At 38.7% G+C, this 21,243-nt stretch overlaps 1 protein-coding gene across 1 annotated transcript; it reads left to right on the top strand.

The window, feature by feature from the left end:
- snrkb (SNF related kinase b) lies at window positions 1–21,044 on the top strand. The gene is made up of 6 exons (XM_079859312.1): window positions 1–250; window positions 6,590–7,267; window positions 14,704–14,845; window positions 17,092–17,304; window positions 17,395–17,511; window positions 17,659–21,044. Exons 2-6 carry the CDS (start codon window positions 6,679–6,681, stop codon window positions 18,839–18,841), a joined length of 2,244 nt encoding a protein of 747 aa, XP_079715438.1. The 5' UTR covers window positions 1–250; window positions 6,590–6,678; the 3' UTR covers window positions 18,842–21,044.
- The last annotated feature ends 199 nt before the right edge of the window (window positions 21,045–21,243 follow it).

Genomic DNA, 21,243 nt, shown 5'->3' with positions numbered 1-21,243 from the left:
GGGAGAGCGCTCGAGCGCTAGAGCAGAAGTGAGCGCGAGCACTGCGGAGCGACGCGCGCACCACTACATGCCTCGTCCTGGTCGGACAGTGGGCATCATTTATTGATAAAAACAACAGCGAGCAGACGTGTGAAGATATTGGGAAGCGAATATTTTGTTTAGCCTCCAGAAATATACACAAGGGGAAGCTGAGAGTATTTCCAACGGATGCTCGTTTAGACGCATGAAACGCTGCCTACCACTTTATATGGTAAGTTATTATAGAAAACAAATGCGTTTTGTGTATTTAACTATTTGTTGAATTGAATGCTGAAATCGCCCGTGAGGATTGATACAGGCCTATGGGATATATATGTAGGGTTTAATTCCATTGAGTTTCATTTGGGATCATTGAGAGCCTGTCAGAGTGTAATAGTTTGATGTTATTGTTTGTGTTATAGTTAATAATGATGATTTTAATTATCTGATGTACTGTTGTTTTATTCGTGTCATTTTATGTAGTTGACAGGTTATTAGCTAGTTGCTATTATAAAGACTAAATTATTAAAGGTGACTTAGAGATGTGGTTTGCGGACAAACACTGGGTCGGACTCGGAGGCATTGTGCTGGCCTGCATTTCGGTTCTCTCTCTCTCTCTCCTTCACACACTCACACACACACACTCAGTATGGTAGTCATATCCTCCAGTCCGCTCTTTGTTATCCTTGGCCTGGAGACATTCAGGGGCATCTAACAGAAGGACACACACAGGTAAGAGAAAGAAAACAAGGCAAAGAGACAGAAAGAAGGACAGAGAAATTGAGGGTCACATTGCTTTATATTTAATGAACAACATATTGCTCTGTGTTGGTGCAAAGTCTAAATGCACTGTTCCATAAGTGCAGGAATCCTGTGACAATGCAAACTGATAAACTAGAGAGATGCATTTAGGAGCAGTTATTATTGTTGAACTGACAGGTTTTGTGGCAAATCAACTGAATACTTAGTGAGATTCTTAGCAATGCGATGCAAAGGATGCTGGATAAAGTCATTAGACTGATGTCTTTCTTATATATGTATATGTATGTAAATATATATATATATTTATGGTCTTGTATGTTCTGCATCATTGCAGATACTTGAGTGTGAGTGTATAGCTTGCAGCCATAGTCCTAGACTCAGCAGTGTTTGTTTGTGCACATGTACATGTGTGTGAGCATATGTGCTAGCCTGTGTGTTGGCAAACTACCAAGTTTGTGGGTTTCACAGTGATTCTTTTGTGCCTCAGATTTAAAAGAAGAAGTGTGCATGTGTGTGTCAAGTGTTATCACAGTAGTGTCCTAAGACACATCAGCTCCATCACAAGGCTGACCTGAGGGAATCGGGACAAGAGGGGAGTGCAGGTCACCTAGATCAAGTTTCGCCTACATTGTAGAAACCAAATTTCCTCAGACTGACTGATCGTGTCATGTCGCACAGCAGATTTGCACTCAATGTTGACAGACTAACTTCTTGTCACTGGAAATATACATAGGAGGCAATTTAAATGTCAAATTTAAAGCCAAGTGGAAAGAAAGAGACAAGTAATAAAAAGCTACCTCTCTGCCTACTGTCTACATAGGCAGCTAGTACCTTCTAAGATAGCATCCTATTAGTCATGCAACCTCATAAGTGATGAATTTTTTATGTTCTACATAGGTAGTATGGAAAGCAATTGATTTCAATTGAGTTTTCCATTAGCATGTTGCAGAACTAAACTTGTGATATTTTAAGCATATCAACTCTGCACACAAATACTGGGTACATTTTTTATAAATAGTTTTCATAATTATATAATAATTATATTATATAAATAATTATAAGTCAGTGGAAATATAATTCTATATAATATAATATAAAAGAAATATATTATTATAAATAAAATAATATAAATATAATATAATATTATATTATAATATATAAAAATAATATATCGAAATATAATATAATAAAGGGATAGTTCATCCAAAATTATTTTTATTTTCCAAGTCATAAATTATTTAATTTTATAACATTGATATTTACGCTTTCATTTCTACACGCTTGAATTGAGTACCAATATAGAATTTACTTCTTGCCTGAACTAACTTTTTCATGTAAATTACATTGGGGTTTTTTCTGTAGTATTTGAGAGCGAGTAAACAATGACAGAATTTTATTTTTTGAGTGAACTATCCCTGTAAAACATGTATGCGCAATGGTCAAATAAATTCGTACAGCGCATGTTTACATAGAAAAACAATGATAAAAGTAGTGGAGTGGAATGCAAAAAGGCATTCTGTGTGAAGGTAAATTAAGTATATTTATAGTTAACGATTCTCGTTTTGCTCGCCATCTTGGAACTCATTGCAATGCATTCTGGGATTGCATGCCTCCTGATTCGACGCTGCCTATGAATTTGGACTAAATTCTGTTTAGAAGGCAGACAGACTTGGAGTGTAAACTTCAAATTTTCCCTCAGTAGGCACTAGGCACCCAGACAGCAACATAGTGTCGGCCCAGATCCGGGCCACATCTGGTACATGTGGATTCCACAATTACTAGGTTTTGGAACCCTGGGTGTACATTCACGAATATTGGCATAGATTATTTCATATTTGTACGCACAGGAGAACTTCTTTCGAAAAAGAATTCTGCATAATTCACAGCACATATGCGCATGAATTTATTCTTAACCTCATTCTATTGTTAATGAATTTGGAGTATTCTAAATGACCCACAGTGTGCACAAGGTTAATAGTTTGCATAAAACACGCCAAAACCATCTTCATATAAGGGCTTTTCACACAACCTGTCCACCTTTCCTTATCCTTAACAGCATTTCGTCCCAGCAAACATTTGACGCTCTTGAAAGATCTCTAAATATCTACATATCAAACAATTTATCTTAACATGATTCTAAGGCCACCAAGAGTATGTGGTTACATGTCTTTTTTTTTTTTTTTTTTACGTACGTGGTTTAATTTTTTCCCGTAATTTTTAGTATTAAAGTTATTGATGTTTGTATGCTGATTTCACTCACAAATTTGTGTGTACGCATACTTAGTGAATGAGACCAACAGTTTGCATTTTGGTTCTAGCATATGAATTTTACCGATAGACCAGTGGTTTAAATGTTTTACTGTGTGTGTTTGAGTGTACACGTTAATGCACTTCGCACAGCAGGCACGCAAGCTCCCATTGCACCACGCTGACCTCATCACCATGAATATTGCATGATGGGAACATGGGGCGATGAGATCATATCTAAAGGAAAACCCCATTATATTCTCCCCAACTCTGCATCTCTTTCACATCTCTTCACTCCGCTCGTCCATCAGCCCTTCAAAAGAGAGAGCGGGATGACTCATCCTTTCACACCTCTCCCCTGGTGCCTCCTGACAGCCCCGCGTACGGGTTTGTGTGTTCCGTATCGGCGTACAAATGAGTCGGGGTCTGTTTTCCTTCTGACTCTCACGCAGCAGGTGACAAAAGACCCCAGCATCTCTCGTTCAGGCAGCGGACATTTTCTCGCAGAAACGCTGAGCTTGCTGAGCCTGCTTCCCGTCTCCTTGACGTGAGTTCCTCGTTTGCAGGAAGTCGAGGAAATGCCATGCCTGCGTGTGTTAGCATGTGTGAGTCTTGTGTAACTGTGAGAGTCATCCCAAATTGCGGATGCTGGGTGTCTGCCTGAGCGCTATCAGGAGGAAGCACCATTTGTGCTCCCTGTAGGAAATACTGCCATGCTTATATAGCTGATTCGGAACATGGAAAGGGTGGACAGCCCTATCCTTCCTCAATATAGAGGCCACCCAGCCTTTGTTACATCCTTGTGCTCTGTTTTTGCACTTTCATTTGTCATCTTGCTCTGTTTCTCTTTCGGTCTTTAAATAAATACATCTCACAAAAGGCAACAAAACATCAAAGTTTTGCTCTCCGAGGTGTAAGAAGCAGGAAGTTCTGAATGAAAATAATGATCTTGCAAACACTAAAACAGATCTGATTCTCTTCTGTTAAAGGAATAGCTCACTTTTCATTTGGGGAATGCAAAATATCATTTTATGGAGAATGTTCACACTGCTCTTTTGCATGTATACATTGAACATCCCTTTTTTCTCACATATCATTCAGATACCCGAATACAATGTGTATGAGGAGTGTAAATATTTGCATAGATGACATATGAATATATCATTACTGAATAATAACATTTTCATGTGTTAGAATTAGATTTAAGTTTTAGTGATTTTATGTGTATTTGTAGTTTTTATTAGTTAACACTAAGTCTTGGGCATCATGGCATTAGTGTTGTTTTCAACCTCTATCATTGGTCATTAAATATTAAGCTCCTTTCATCAAACCACACACACACACGCACTCTAATAATGATATCGCATTACAGGTATTGATCTACACCATTTGTGCTACACCCCTGTCATCTGACTCCTCTGACGCCAAGTCCCAAAACACTTCTATCCTCGCACTCCCCTCTTTTTCCACTTATCTCTTTGTATCCCCTCAATCAGAGCATATTTATCTGGGTTCCCTCAATTATTTCTATGTGAGATTAATGTCAGAATTGTATTTTATTTTATTTTAATGCTGTTGTGTGTCTTTTTAGGGGTTGTTTTTTTGTGTGTGTTTTGGTTTTGTTTTGTTTATTTTATTTTTATTTGTTTGAGGTGCTGTGTGTCTTTTTGGGGCAGTTGTTTGTTTTGTTTTGGTATTTGTTGTGTGTGTATTTTTGAGACAGTTGTTTTGTTTTAGTTTTGTTTTATTTCTTTTTGGGATTGTTGTTTTTGTTTTTGTTTGATTTTATGTCTTTTTTGGGATGGTTGTTTTTGTTTTGTTTTATGTGTCTTTTAGCGACGTTGTTTTTTTTTGTTTTTTTTTTATTTGTTTTGTTTTTTGTTTGTTTTGGTTTAGCTTGAGTCTTAACTAATCTCCCTTAAGTTTTCATGCGCACCTAATGTTTGAAATACATTTTCTTAATCACATGTCTTGCAACTGCGTGATACAATAATTTTACAAAAGATGTGTCTAATACCATGGGGATGTCACAATCAATATCACTTCCTATAGAATTGCACTATTGAATGGGTTTTGTTTTAGCATGCATTATGATGTTACCTCTAGGTATGGCTGAATTTGTAATAGACCGCCATATTCGTGCTTGAACATGTCATTATTGTCACTCCCTATCAGTTTGATAATAGAGGAGTTCTCTGTTAAGTAACTGGGTGGATTTGTTTGAGTTCTTCGTAATAGTAACTACTGTTGCTAAGTAACTGCTGTACTACAAAGTAGGCTCTGTCTGGGTATAATAATATATAATAATAATTGTTTGCTTATGAGACAATTGGTTAATTAGTCAATTATATTTTTCTTCGAAATGTTTTAAGATCAGTGTCTGGCATTCATGCAGGCAAATACCAACAGTATTTCTCTTCTCTTGAGCATACAGTATGCTGTACCTGTATAGTGTATACAGTATACCTGTTAGACGGCTTACCCTGAGCTCTCTCCACACACTCATCTTCCTCTGTGAATGTGAAAGTCAAGTGGAGTTTGCCTCTATTTGCAGCACTGTCTATTTCAACACAAAGAGCACTACATCCCTGCACTTAAAGATTCCTAAAAGGGTTTTCCAGTCTGATGCCACAGAAGAACCTTTTAAAGTTCTGTGCAGCTGCTAGATTGTTCTAAATGGCTGTTGGCACATTGCTATGTGGTTGCTAGGATGTTATGGGTGGTTGCCAGGCTGTTGCTATGCTGTAGCTAAGGTGTTCTGATTGTTTGCTACTTGCTAGGATATTGGTTTGAAGGGTGTTATGATTGGCTCTTGGCATGATGCTATGGGGTTGCCAGGGTGTTACTATGCGATGGCTCAAATTATGAATGGCTGCAAGGGTGTCGCTCAGCTGTTGCCAATGATTTGTGATTGGTTGATGACATGTTGCTACGTGGTTGATAGGATATTGTAGATGGTTTCTAGGGAGTTGCTGTATGATTACTAACACTGCTCTGGTTGCTAGGCTGTTACTAAGGTATTTTGAGTGGCTGTCAGGACGTTGCTTTGTTGCTGCTAGGGTTTTGCTATTAGGTTGCTAAAGTTATGGATGGTTCTTAGGCCATTGCTCTTGCTAGCATGATCTGGTTTATGGCATGTTGCTATGCAGTTGCTACAGCTCATTGGGCGGTTTCTAGTATGTTGCTGTGTGGTTACTGACATACTTTATGTTGAGTGATTGTTTGGTATGTGGTATGTGGTTGCTGGTATGTTGCTAGAGTGCTGTGGATGGTTGCCAGGGAATTGCTATGCAGTTGCTTGAATGTTGTGGATGGTTGCCAGGGTGTTGCCTTTCAGTTGCTTGGGTGATCTGAGTGGTTGCTGGCGTGTTGCTCTGCAATTGCTTGGCCTTTCGGGGTTGTTTGGTGGGTAAAGGTTAGGTTTTTTCCTAAGCAAGCATCACTGATTAGATACATTCTCCCATTATATGAGATAAAATTCATTATAACAATTATGTGCAGGGGGTCCGCTGTTTTTGTGTCATTTCCTCACTGTCATTTTCTCTCTTTTGTGTTTCCACAGGTGATGTCTCAGTAGAGTCCCAGTTTCCTTCAGCTCCCTTACGTAAACGAGCCCAGCCCTGCAACTGTACCTCCACTGCTTGATCCAAAATGTCTGCCACCAAAAGCGGTTACGAGGGCAAGATAGCCGGCCTATACGATCTAGACCGCACACTGGGCAAAGGTCATTTCGCCGTGGTCAAACTAGCCCGTCACGTATTCACGGGCCAACTAGTAGCAGTCAAAGTCATTGACAAGACCAAGCTTGACGATTTAGCAACTGGCCACTTGCTACAAGAAGTCCGTTGCATGAAACTCGTCCAGCACCCCAATGTAGTGCGACTGTATGAGGTCATCGATACACAGACCAAGCTCTACCTCATCCTAGAGCTGGGCGACGGAGGTGACATGTACGATTACATCTTGCGTCACGAAGGCGGGGTGGCCGAAGTCACGGCGAAAGTGCACTTTGCGCAGATTGTACGAGCGATAGCCTACTGCCATCGTCTGCATGTTGTCCACAGAGATCTGAAGCCGGAGAATGTGGTGTTCTTCAGGCAGCAAGGGACGGTGAAGCTAACAGATTTTGGCTTCAGTAACCACTTTAAGCCTGGGACAATGTTGATGACCAGCTGTGGTTCACTAGCATATTCCGCCCCAGAAATACTGCTAGGCGAAGAGTATGATGCTCCTGCAGTGGGTAAGTGATGAAACTTTTTTTTTTTTTGGACATTGCACCTCCTACAAATTCTTCTATCACAGTTTCCCTTCTTCTATCTGTTTCCAAGTGTGTTGTTATATTTAGTCAGTCAATTAGATCTCAGCAGATGCTAAATTTTGTCCTGTTGGACTCAGACTTTTCATTTACATGCAGCGCAGTCAAACTAATCCGGCAAGGGATTAAATTGTAGTGGTTCGTGAGCTTGTGCGTTAAACTCATTGTTTGTGTTGCAAGAACGCCGGGTCGCCTCGCTCTCTTCTCGCAGTTGATTTTCCCCTCTCTTCTCCTCACGTGCCACTTCTGGGTTTAATCGCTGTCGTTTGCCGACCGGAAATCTACTGAATGAACAGCACATCTGTGCCCTGGCAGGGTTCAAGCAGGGAGATTTGAGTCAGGTCAGACCTACACATGACTCAATTGACTGCATTCAGAATCCCTGCAACAAATCTGCATGAGAGCCAAATTCACATTGAATATCCTGAAACTTAACGATAGTGAAATTGGTAACAAACATTGTTTCATTTTTACATTAGCAATATCCATTAAAGAAACCCATATTGTTCAACGATAGAGATGTATAAAATGTTTCTGCTGCCTACGGTACATTTTTTTGTTGTGTCAGGCAGTGCTTTGGTCTGGAACTTTCTCATATTTGCTGTAATGTTGTGTCTTGTCTTGGAAAATTGTTTTGAGGATGAATGTGGCTGACTGTGAACTCGCGAACTCTTCCATTATATTGTTCAGACCCAGTCACCTTATTAAGTTCTGGAGATTCAATGTACTGTATGACAAAAAGAGTCGAGGAGAAATGAAAAGAAAAGAAAGCAGATTTAAAGAGAGAGAGAGAGAGAGAGAGACGAGTGTGGAGAGAGAGACTGGGTCAAGCAGGACACTTGAGCTTAACATTGACTCAGACAAGAGGATGAAGAGTAACTGGAATGACAACGAATCATTCTGTCTCTGTCTCTTTCTTGTTACTGTCTTGTTTCAGTTAAGTAGAGCTTTCTAGAGCACAGATGTACAGTACCATTCCATTCCCCTGCTCTGAGATTCTAATGATTCTGAAGGCTCTAAGGCTCTTTCAAGAATCTGTAGAATCTAAAAAAAATCTTTAGAATCTTAGAATCATTCATTGTAATATTCCAGGAATTTTCCGTTATTTATGAGACAATGCTTCCCTGCCATTGACTAAATTTTCCGGCTTTCCATGTTTTCACTGTTATACGGTAAGGGGCGCTATTACGCATCTTCTGAAAGAGTACTGAATCTCTGGATCAAAACACAGGCAAAAAGAAGCAGAAACAAGCGATAGCATGTAAGAAGATGTATAAAATAATGCGATCATCAACATTAAAACGCAGGACCGAGCAAGCTTTGGGGGTGTTGATGGACTCAATCTACTCCATTTACGTTTTGATCATTCTTTATGAATATGATCCAGACGTTCTGAATTCTGATCTGATCCTTTTTTCTTTTTTTTAAACGCTGGTGGGGGGGGGGTAAAGAGTTAAGATTCTAAAGGTTTGAAGATTAATAAATTACAAAAATTACAAAGATGAATCGTTTCAAATAATCAAATGTAAATCAAAGAGATTCTAAAGCTTCATGGATTCAATGATTCTAGGGATTCATAGTTTTAAGATTTCAAATTTTAGGATTCCAAAGATGAAAATATTTAGTTTTTTTATTTATTATTATTTTAAAGCTTTATAGATTCAAATTCATAGTTTGATAGATTCACAGATTCTAAACATTCTAAAGGTTAGGCTATATTCTTAGATTCTAGTTATACATGCAAAACTACACAGTTTCAAAACTACTAGTTAGTTTGCCTGATGATCAGTCGTCTGTTTGATCTTAGGGAAACTGTGAATATTTAGACTGGTTTTGGGTTCCCCTGACCCTGATCTGATGCATTTCCTAGTGTGCGTTCACACAGCTCATGTTCTTGTGTTCAAAAATAGTTGGATGGAGTGCAGTGGAATAGAACAGAATGTAGGGATATGGAGACGTGTTTTGCAAGTTGAACTATTTTTAACTTGACACACTGTCTTAAAAACTCAAGCCTTATGATGAAAGATGGAACAAAATGTGAGTCACAAAGCTCGACACAATGTACGACGAAGACAGAGAGAGAGAGAGAGACAGTCTTCAGAGGACACTTGAGCTTAACATTGCTTAGACACTGAACCTGTCTGTCTCTCTCTCACTGTCTTTCTCTCGTTCCAGTTCACTAGGGCTTTCTAGAGCACAGATGTGTGCTGAGCTGCCATGTGTGCCCTTCCGCCCCTCTGCTCTAACATTATTAATATCATATTTATATGTTTTTTTTTCTGCCAGAGCGCCATGTGACTGTGGGACAGTAATTCTCACAGAGGCTGCCTGTGCCAGGATTAGATCTGCACAAAGTGGGTCAGCCTCCGCCGAGACCCAACAAAGTGTGCAGAGGAGGCAATACTCACACACATACATGCTAGGACGCTAGAGGCGTGTGAACCTGAGGGCTTGTCTCATCTTTCTCTAAGCGATAGAACTAGAACAGATAAGGACTGAGTAGTCATGTGTTACTGATGTTTAACTTACTTTATCAGTCAGAATGAAGAGTAAACATGGACATAAAAGCAATGGAGCTGCTTTGCTATAGCTGTAGCTTAGCAGTTAGCATATTTGCCTGAATACATTTAGTTGTTCAGGTTACACAGGTTCATCTGACCCTCAGTGGTTCCTGATTCTCTATGATTTATGGTTTTTGAAGATGAGGGCATGTCACACAACCCGTCCATGGTAGCGTCTGGCTAATTTGGTTAGCTTCTACCAGCTCACAGGTACATTTGCATAAAATACTGTAAAATTGGATGCATGTTGTAGGGCTTCAAAAGGAATAAAACCAAAATCATGAGATGGTTTAGTGCGACTTGCAAATCACAAAGGCTGAAAATAATAATAATTTCTAGTCATATTGATAAATGATCCACTGGACCCTGCACATGACTTGCAAAAAAGATTTAATCGTGTGCACGATTTACTATTTCGTTCCCTCGATTTGCTAAATCGTGCGCATGATATAGCAAATCAAGGCAACAAAATAGTAAATCGTCCACACGATTTATAAATCAAGGGGACAAAATAGTAAATCGTGCGAACAATTTAGCCTACTATTTTTTTTTCCCTCATGTCATGTGCGGGGCTCATAATGATCATAAATTTTTAGCCAAATTGTGCAGCCCTACAAACAAGCACAGCAAACCGGGAACTAAAAAAAAAAGTTTTTGCAGAAAAATCTCAATTCGATTTCCCCCCCCCCCAAATCATGCAGCCCTAGTCACTTGAAATAGTTTTCTCCTCCCTTTTGATAAGCTTATTTAATTTTCTTTATTAAAATGCACATTTATATTGTTAGTTAGCTTATTTTCATTTATTTTTTTATTTTTTTTTAGATAAAATGCTGGCTAATTACATTTTGCTAGCACAAAAAACAGACTTAATTAAAAGCACCTGGCTTGCACTTGCATTGTACCTGAATTACGTTACGTTATTGTGCAGTGGGATACATCACATCTGCTAGTCTGTTTATTTTAGCAGCTCTAAACACACGGCAGTGCCTGTCGGCTGACCATGTGGCCCGCTGCCTAGTAGTTTATTCAGCTCCTGAAGTTGGCTGGGCACAGGCTGGCATCTTCCTGTTTAGCTGATGACATTAACCTCTGTAGGAGAAGAGAGAGAGATGAGAAAGTGTAGAATCTGATATTTAAACGTGATTGGAGAAGGGTTTTTGCACATTTTCTTTTTTTTGCACGCCTTTGTGTGTGAACGGCTGAATGTCCATTAGCTCTGTCAGAGGTTTTATTCATAGTCTGTAATCAGCTGCTAGACTCTAATCCACTCACAAGAGTTCAGTCACTCAATGCCAGCTCACATGCAGACACACACACACACACTTAAGCTCTAATTACCACTTTATTATATTCTACACACAACATATAAGTACAGGTTTTGTGGGGACCAAATTGTTCTCACATGGACATGTCCTCATGATCTGGCTTACCGTGTATACCGTGTGTGAAGCAGCTCAGTGTCATCAGGATTCAGGTTGTTGACATTGCTGATCTGAGATGTTCTGAGACAGATAAGCTGGGAGAGACTGACTCACACTCTCTAAGATATCACACACACCTTCACAAACTGGCTATCTTACACTGCTTTGTGTGCATTTTTCTTTTCCTTTGAAAGAAACTGCTACTTATATCAAACAAGGACACATTAAACTGATCAAAAGTCACGGTAAAGACATTTATAATGTTTGCGAAAGAATTAAATTCTGTTCTTTTGAACTTTCTATTCATCAAAAAATCCTGCAAAAAAATCACGGTTTCCACAAAAATATTAAGCAGCACAACTGTTTTCAACATTGAAAATAATAAGAAATGTTTCTTGAGCAGCAACTCAGCATATTAGAATGATTTCTGAAGGATCATGTGACACTGAAGACTGGAGTAATGATGCTGAAAATTCAGCTTTCCCATCACAGGAATAAAGTACATTTCTAAATATATTAAAATAGGAAAGAGTTATTTTCAACTGTAGTAATATTTCACAATTAATCAAAAAACTAGAATTTTAGAAACTAGAAAAGAATTTTGAACAAATTTTGACAATCCATTTTATTAGAAAATTCAAAGATAATAAAGACTTTCAGAGTTTCAGATATTAGGCAGAGATTCAGAGTTTCCAAACATTATGACATTTTTAGATTTCAAAAAGATTCTAAGGATTCTAAATATTCTGGTACTTTAAAAAATCTTAAGGTTCTAACAAATTATACAAATTCTAAAAACGTTCTTAAGATTATAAATATTCTAAGATTTAAAACAGTGCAAAGTTTCTAATATATTCTAAAGATTCTACTATTCTACAAACTATAATAGAATATAGAATATATAGAATCTTTAAAAACCTAGAATCTTTACAAGACCTCAAGTCTGTTGTCACATTATGTAACCTCAACACAGACCCGCTCCTTGTTAGTTACACTGTTTTGTGTAAACTGCAGTCACAGCACTCACACATAAACTAACCAGTCACACTGACCCTAGATCAGCATAATGAGTTCATTTTGATGATGGAGACATTTGATGCTGAAAAAAAAAAAAAAGTTGTCTGTTCACCTCCACACATTCACACTCTTTCTTAAGGCAGACGTTTTCTTACAAAGTTTCTAAGAAATCATTGCATACTGTTGGCTATGTTTGTGATAATTATCATAAATTATCTTTAGCATTTATCTAAGGAAACAAGTTGAGTACTTTAACTAAAATAAACTAAGTTTTAGTTATAACATTAATGCACTTGTTTGATCAAGGATACATGATTTTATTATGGAGTTTGAACCTTTGGTGTCATATTTCATCTGATGTCCAACCACATGTATATTTAGAGCATTTGAGTGTGCTAAAAGATAAAATATGTTACATAACATCCTGCATGCACGTGTGTGGCTGCGCGAGATTTGTAGCACTAGTGTCTGTTTGTCTGGATCTGTGGAGGAACACGCAGTACAGAGAGCAGAAGAGAGGAGTTATTGTCAGAGCAGTTAAAGACACTGTTTGGACAATGCTGTCTCTCAGGACTGTCTGTCACGCTGATTCTCTGCTCTGGTTCACACAGTACATGCTCTTTCACACAGAATTCATCCTTATACACAAAAATGTTGGGTTTCAGTGTTTTATGTTGATTAAAACTGATGATTATAATGATTTTATACTGTACAAATTGTATATTCTATGGCCTAACTCTAAACCTACCCATCATAAAAAAAACGTTCTGCATTTTCACATAGTCAAAAAACATCACTTGATTGAGTATGATTTACAAGCTATTTTCCTCATGGGACCAAAAATGTCCCCACAAGGCCAGAGACTTCTGGTATTTCCATCATTGTGGGGACATTTTGTCCCCATAGGATTTAACAGGAACACACACACCACACTGAGACCAGCATGTCAGATTTGAAGTTGGCGTTTAAATGGGAAAGTTTAAGAAGTTGGCACAGGTTTTTTAAAAAAAATTTACCTTTTAAAGGCATTTTTGGGTGACCTACTCCTTGTAAAATTAAAACTAAAAAGTAATCCTAAATTTGAATCATTTATTAGTAGTAGTAGTTGTAGTAGTATTAATGATGTTGTTGATGATGATGATGATGATTAATGATGAACTAAAACTAATATATATATATATACAATAACAAGACATAATATATATATTGTTTTGTGTTTATATATATATATTGTTTTGTTTTGTGTTTTTGTCTATATATATATATATAGAGAGAGAGAGAGAGAGAGAGAGAGAGAGAGAGAGAGAGAGACAAAAACACAAAACAAAATTACTAAAACTTTAACTGAAAAATAAAATGTAATAAAAAATATTAACAAAAGCTAAAATAGTATATCAGTGATATTAAAATAACACTGATCCAAGAACAAGTTTAGAATTCCAATCCCATGTTGCAACAACACAGTGGAAATATCCGGTGGATTTAATGTTTGCATTTGTCCTCTAGCCACTTCTGAATTTCTGTATACGCCAAAATGGACCTCCAAGAATACAGCAGCCGCATTTAACTGCCAGTCAGGTCAGCGCACTAGACCAAAACTATGAATGAGCACATTCTCGGTACTCTTTCCTTTAGAAATCGTAGGTTAAATGAAATGTTAGGAATATAAAATGAATGATCTGACTGAGGGAATCTAAACTGATCCTATTATTTTAAAATAATCTCCTTACAGAGCGTAAACCTTCACCCATATCTGTACTTTTTTTGTGTTCACACGCACACGAGTGAAAAAGTAAAAGAGGAAGCTTGTTTTCTTGGAAGTCCACCGTGGAAAAGTACGCCACCAAAACAAACACGTCTCTTGTGGGACTTACACGCCCTCTCTATTACTTTTCAATCTTTTTTATGTCCCGTTCACCATGGTCTTGGTTCATGATGTTCTGTAAGACTTCCTGGAATCCTTAGTTTGCACAGAGTTGGATGGGAAAACAATGTCAGGGACATTTTAGTCAGAAAATCATGCCTATAGGCATAAAGCTTAAGTTAGTTCAGTATTGTCTGAGGACGTACAGTGAGAGTATTTAGAATTGCTGGAGAGGTTAAGGCTAGTTTATTTGTGTGTATTGGATGGTTTTGATAGTGTGAGCATGTGCGCACTTCTTTGTTGGATAAAGCCCTTGACATGTTTCTTCCTCTTTCCTGCACAAATCCAGTTACGCTTCTCTCTAGAGATGTAAATATTTACTCTGACAACAGTTTGATTTTTAAAAATTCTGATATGAATTTTCCAGATTGCGATATTTAAAACCAATAAATGTGGAAAATAGATTTAAGATTAAGTCTGTTATTGTCTGTCTTCCAGATATCTGGTCACTGGGTGTAATCCTCTATATGCTAGTGTGTGGACAACCACCCTTTCAGGAGGCCAACGACAGCGAGACCCTCATCATGATCATGGACTGTCGTTACACTGTGCCCAACCACGTCTCTCCAGAATGCAAAGAGTACGTATGTCATCTGAGCTTGCACACATGAACTAACATTGTATACAGCTTTCTCTGATTTAATCCAGAAGGCTGGAGCTTATTGTGTATTTGTACAAAGCGTACTAAATTTATGCTTAAAACAAGAAAAAACAATTTGCCAAATGGGCTTAGAACATTTTTTATTTAAGACGTATTCTTCGAAAAGAAGTTAGAACAATGTTATCTTGGGAATTTCCCTGAAAAACATGAAACCCATTATGATAGTAGTAGGCCATTATGTAACAAGTCTTGTATTATTCAGGGGCAGTTGATTTCATAGATCAATAGTCTTTTCTTTCTAAGCTGGTGCTGAAGAGTTCACTCTTTCTGAAAAAACAATATTAACAAGAACATGACCCTGGTAATACCCTTTCCAATAAGAGTTTCCATGCTGATCTGACCCGTGCCCACTAAAACAAGTTTGATTTAAAATAACGAGTTTTAAGATGTCATTGACACCTTTGTGCCACTGGAACACAGGGTTGTGTTCCGTTGTGTTTTCCCCCTGAGAAGTGACAGGATGTAGCCTCTCAAACGCCTCTCAGACACCACTCCCTCGCACTCCAGTTTGTACCACTTTCACGCCAAACTTCATACCTATGTGTAGACCAAAGCCCATATGAACATTCTGTACTTTATCTGTTTACACCTGCTTGGACCAGCCAATCACAGTTTGTGGCTCAGTCTTTAAATGACGCAAATGTTCTTGGAGGTTAGATTTAGGAGCATGTTATGACAGACACACAGAAATTGCATCCTTGGGCCAGCTGATGGATACTGAGAGTAACAGGTCAAGACAACGCCCTCATTTTGTCTCACGAGGGCTTTAACTAGATATTCCGGTTGGATTAGATATGCTTGATCGAGCCACAGGGATGCTTTAAAACAATACATAATTACATGATTAATTTTGACTAATTATGACTAATTGTAACTTAATAATAATGATAATAGTTTTTTAATTATCATTTTTTTATTTAAAATGTGTAAATATATATTTTTATAGGTGCCACTCTAATGTTTCTTTAAATATATATATTTCTGTAACAAAATGAAATGTATTATTAAAAACACCTTTCTTTTAATTTCATTTGTATGTACAATTCTGCGTCCTATTAGACACCATATTTCACATTCAGGAACTTAATTCTAAATCACAAACCAATCTCAATTCACTTCTGAAAGGTGCACAAGCCTGCTTTTAAGTGTGTTCACCGCAGCTTTAAAGTGACCGGATCTTTACACAAGGCTGCCCTTTGTTGGAGTTATTTTTAAGTGGGTTTATTCCAGGCTATTTGTAGTCAGAACATCCCCAAAGCAACAGCTCTCAGGCTTGAGTTTAGGTCTGAATCAGGCAATTGTGCAAGAGTGTGCGTACAAGTTTGTGTTAGACATCTGGGCTTGGCTGCACAGCCAAACATAGTGACTGGGTCACATGATCTCCACCACAATCAAAAGCCTCCTTTAATGTGAAGAGGAGAACACTTGTGTCTTTAGGCAGACTTTCATCTTGCTGTTTATCTGTAGTTTGCTTTTTTCCACCCTTCTTCCTCACGGCTATTTAAGGTCTTGAGGTTAAACACATCAAGAGACTCCACTGATGTTCAAGGGCAATGGAGCATGTGGGATTATAAACACTATAAAAAAAAAAACACTTTGAAAGGGGAAACATCTCCCCCTGCTGGTCAGCTATGTGAGATGCAGGAACGTGTGCCAGTACCGCAGTGAAATAAAACACTCAAATGCCCTGAATAAACAAGCTGGATGCAGTGCATTCACACATACACAAGCAAGCTTGGATCGCAAGTGTTCCAACCAATACCGTATTCTTTCAGTTCGCCTCTCTGAAGCACCAATTCTCTCTGCAGGTGCTCATGAATATTAATCAGCAGAAAGATAAGCACTTCCTTTTCATTCCGTCTCCTCTGATGGCAAGATGCGCCTGTGCAATCATCGTCTGTCAGCCAGGCAGAGAATATTTATTAAGATTGCTAGAAAAGGAAAGTATGAAAATTGCAAGTAGAGAGAGACTGAAATGAAGTGAGATGGAGGCAAGTGTGATGAAGGGTGACAAAATCAAGCCTATTTGAGATGATGGGATTTTTCTTATTTCGTTTTTTCCCCCCACAGAAGGTCATGTCTGATGTTCTCGTTCTGCTTTGGTAAAAAAAGGAATAACAATCTCTCATCATTCTCTCCCTCTTATTTTATTTTTTTCCTTTCAGTTTGATTTCACGAATGCTGCAGAGGGATCCTGCTAAGCGGGCGTCTCTCACAGAGATAGAGGGCCACCCTTGGTTGCAAGGTGTTGACCCTTCGCCTGCCGGATACACAGCCGCCCCGCTTACCTCTCACCGCAGTTTGTTACCCGAAGAGCATGAGTTCATACTCCAGGCCATGACCAGTGGCAGCATCGCTGACCGAGATGCCATCCAGGAGTGGGTATCTCTTTATTCTTCTTGGATATTTTCTTTTGGTTGTAGAATACAGTTATGTAAGTTAATCGTACAAATACATTTTTGTGATAGAGCTTTGGAGGCTGACCAATATAACCACATCACAGCCACGTACTACTTGCTGGGAGAGCGACTCCTTCGAGAAAAGCAAGAGCAGTCAAGTCTCACTCCTGAACAAAGACATACACAGTAAGTCCCAGTATTCTTAAACATATTTTGGATCATTTTGGTTCTGAAAGTCTTTTATCTTCTTATGTGGTGGATCTAATCTTACCACATAACCCTTGGAACCTAAAGGTTCTTGATACTGAGTACTGTTATTTCCTCCCGCTACAGGAGACCCATGTCGGAACCACTGGACTTGGTGAGCCAAGTGCCCCGGACTGATACACTAAGAGGAGCACCTATGGGTCCCTTAGCGCCTCTTGGCTCTCTGTCTTCCGGCTATGTCCGACGTGGTGTGAGCGAGTCTGGGGACCTGCTGGCTCCCAAACCCAACCGTCATGACAACTCATTCAGTGACTTTTGCAGCACAGCTCCATGCTTGAGCCTCAATTTGCGCCCTCCACCTCCAGACCAACCTACTGTCAAGAGCCTTGGAGCCTTACAGCAGATCTGTGAGGAAGAAGAGGATGAGGATGATGAAAAGGAGCAGAACAAAGATGAGGTGAAGCTTGAGGTGGCACCTGGTAAACTGGATCTGTTTCCTTTGACAGATCTATCATTGAAACCTTCTAGAATATCTTTGCAATCAGAGACTCAGAGGAGAACAGGGATGCCGTCAAGTAAGGTGATGGGAAACTGTGAAACTGTGGCCGAGGAGGAGGAACTTGATGAAGGATCGGAATTAACAGAAGAGCAGGATAAGCCTTCAGAATTAGCCTCTAACGTCTCTTCTGGCACCATAGAACATCAGGTAGAGATGCCCTCGAAGACTGAAGCCCATGTGGAGTTCAACCACACAGAACAACCAGGTAGAGGAAGGGGCAAGGAAGTTTTCACCCAACCTAGCTTGTCTTTAGATGAGCAAGAGGGAGAACAGATTCAAGATCCAAATATAGACGGACCTCCGCCAGCTCCCACATTAGATGTTGTACAGTGCTGCTGGGGACAGCGAGAACCTTCGAAGGACACAATAGAAAACAACAATAATACCCTAGCCAAATCTCGACTGCTCGAGGTTGGGGTGGTGTCAACACCTTGTGGTTCCCCGAGGTCCCTGCCAAGGAACCACTGTGTGGACCTGGGTCCCGATGGGGTGGAGATGCGTAAGACTGCGGCTGAAGTCGAGAAAACTGAGGAGGTACAACCTAAACCTCAGACAGGCCTCCAGGAAACCAGGGACACAAGTACTGACTCTGCTATTCGGGCCGATCCCAGCAAGGTCAAGAACGTGAACTTACGAGAACGTCTGCTACAGTTCCCGCTCTGTGAGAAAGCCTTGTCCTTCAACATCCAGCCCACCTCTAAAGAGAAGCTTCTACCATTTGCACAGTACAACTGCTGCCATGTCTTGTAGAGATTGGATCCCGAGATCAAAGAACAAACTGGCATGAGAAGCCCTCAAATATCTGCAACTTACTGGACACTAAAAGAATAAGTGTGTTCTCACCTCATACTGTAACCTCAGAGGTGCTTTCCCACACAATCTACTAATTGTATATTATTATTTTCTTTCCCTACCCAGCATTCATTGCTGCTTTCCTGTAAGACAGTTAACCTTTTGGCAATGCTGTGTATATGAACACCTGTATCTACTGACACTGCTCACTATATTCTGTGCTATCTCAGAGAATTTTATTAGAAGTAGCATATGTCTTGCTAGCGTAGAAGCTTTAATTCAATAACTTGTCATTTTGCACTGTAATATCTTAACCACATTAAGAGTACCACAGAGTTTACTGATATCACTAAACGAGTAACTGAAGACCATTCTTCACAGTGACACAGAAAAAGGCTACACAAGAACATACGGTGAACAATCACAATAGAGGCCATTTAGGCTCAAGGACTAGCCACTTAGTCAGTACAGTAGTCCTAACAAGTTTTTAGTCATTCATTTGGGTTGTTTTTGCCGGTGACTGTGAGGCAACGTTCTTTACTCGCAGAACTTTGAAGAAGTTGCATGCCGAGGCATTGATGAAGTTGCTAATTCTCGTGCTAGCATGTTAGCTTGCATCTTCGCTGTCAGGCAGTGGGACAGGAAGCGGAACAGTTTGCCACATTGATACAGTGAACAGTGACAGTTTGGGAGCATGGTTATGAAAGCATGCTAAATGAGAACAGCTTAGCATAACATTAGCATTTTGTGAGCTGGGGGAATGACCAGGGAAAGATGCTAAGTATATCTGTGATATATTTTCAAAAAAACAGAGAGGGCTCGTACAGAGATTATAGCTAGAGACTTTTTGTGAAATGGACATAATGTTACACAAAAACAGAAGACTGGTCTTCCTGGAGCTGTATTTTGGAGTTTGTTTTAAAACTGCTAATTCTTGGAAATATTATGAAGCTTTTATCAAATATTAGAGAGTTATCAAGAGTTTTTTGGAAAGATGGTGACAAAGACATCATATCTTTTTTGTTTCCTTTTTTTACACAAGGAGATATGTGAGGGAGATTAATTACATAACATTGAACATCTATTTTTGTTTAATCATTTGCCTTTGGGTACATTTTTAACATATGTTGTATGGGTATAAGCTCTTTGAAATACCCATAATGTACAGTGTGTATATATTTTTTGAACGTTATGCTATTGGTATGATGTTGTATTTTGACCCTTGCACCGTATCCATACAAACAATTCAATCCCTCCATTTTAGATCGTATTCAATGAACGTAGAGACTTTTATGACACTAGTTTGATGATCGACAAAGATCATATAGTTTCTCGTGTCATAGTTGTAAATACATTTGAAGAGCTGTATGCTACCATAAAGCTAAATTGCGTAGCTGAGCCTAGCTTAAAATGTACATTGAGAAAATCCAGCCTTCGTATGTTGCAATGGCATGAGTAAAGCTAGCGGTTACTGTTGTTTTTACCTCCTAAACAGCCTAAACACGATCACATAAACATTTAGATAGCAGGTGTGACTGTGGTTACTGTTACTTTGGTACTCTAAAGGACGTCAAAGTTATTCAGTCACTTCACATGTTCGTAAGTTTCTGTGCTATACATAGTACAACTTTCACTGAATTAATTAATTACTTATTTTTTGTCATACTGTAGTCAATGTTAATGCAAATGTCGAATCCACTTTCTTCTTCTTTTTTTTTGCAATATCTTGGACCACGAATAAGCTTGACCAAATGCACAAGAATAGATGTAATAATGTAAAAGGTGCTTTGGGGAGAGATATCGAGGGTTAAATTACATCTATGTAACGTGAAATTGAATTTTCATTCCCATACAAAGTTTAAACTAGGAACAACCATCCTGACCTGCGATGTTTTTTAAGTACAACCTTCTGAACCAATCGGATGGCAGAGCGATACAAAAACCAGACGTGCACTATATTTTCGTAATCAGCATTTTATTTCTTCTTCTTATTATTATTACTCATTTGACATGGGTCTTCATCCTTCAAAACATCTGTAATCACTTCACAACAGTTGGATTTTGGTTTGTCTATAGTCCCATTGACCCTTACTAAAACTATGACTGTCTCAATGAGATTAATTTATTTTTATATTTATTTATTAAAACTGATTAAACTGCCCTTGTGTCGTTGTTTTTTTCTTTTTTCAAAGAATTAGTGCACAAGACCACAGTGATACATGACATGGCTTTCTCTGTTTAAAGCCATTTGAATATTTATTATTAGTTTTCTTCAAGGCCATTTACATCACTATACATTCATATGACATATTCAGTGAAGCAAGCATTGCGTGGTTATTTATATCGGTTGTAAGAACACA

The sequence above is a fragment of the Squalius cephalus genome, assembly GCF_949319135.1.
Source record: "Squalius cephalus genome assembly, chromosome: 23".
Taxonomy (NCBI): domain Eukaryota; kingdom Metazoa; phylum Chordata; class Actinopteri; order Cypriniformes; family Leuciscidae; genus Squalius; species Squalius cephalus.
This window is presented reverse-complemented; position numbering and strand designations above follow the sequence as displayed.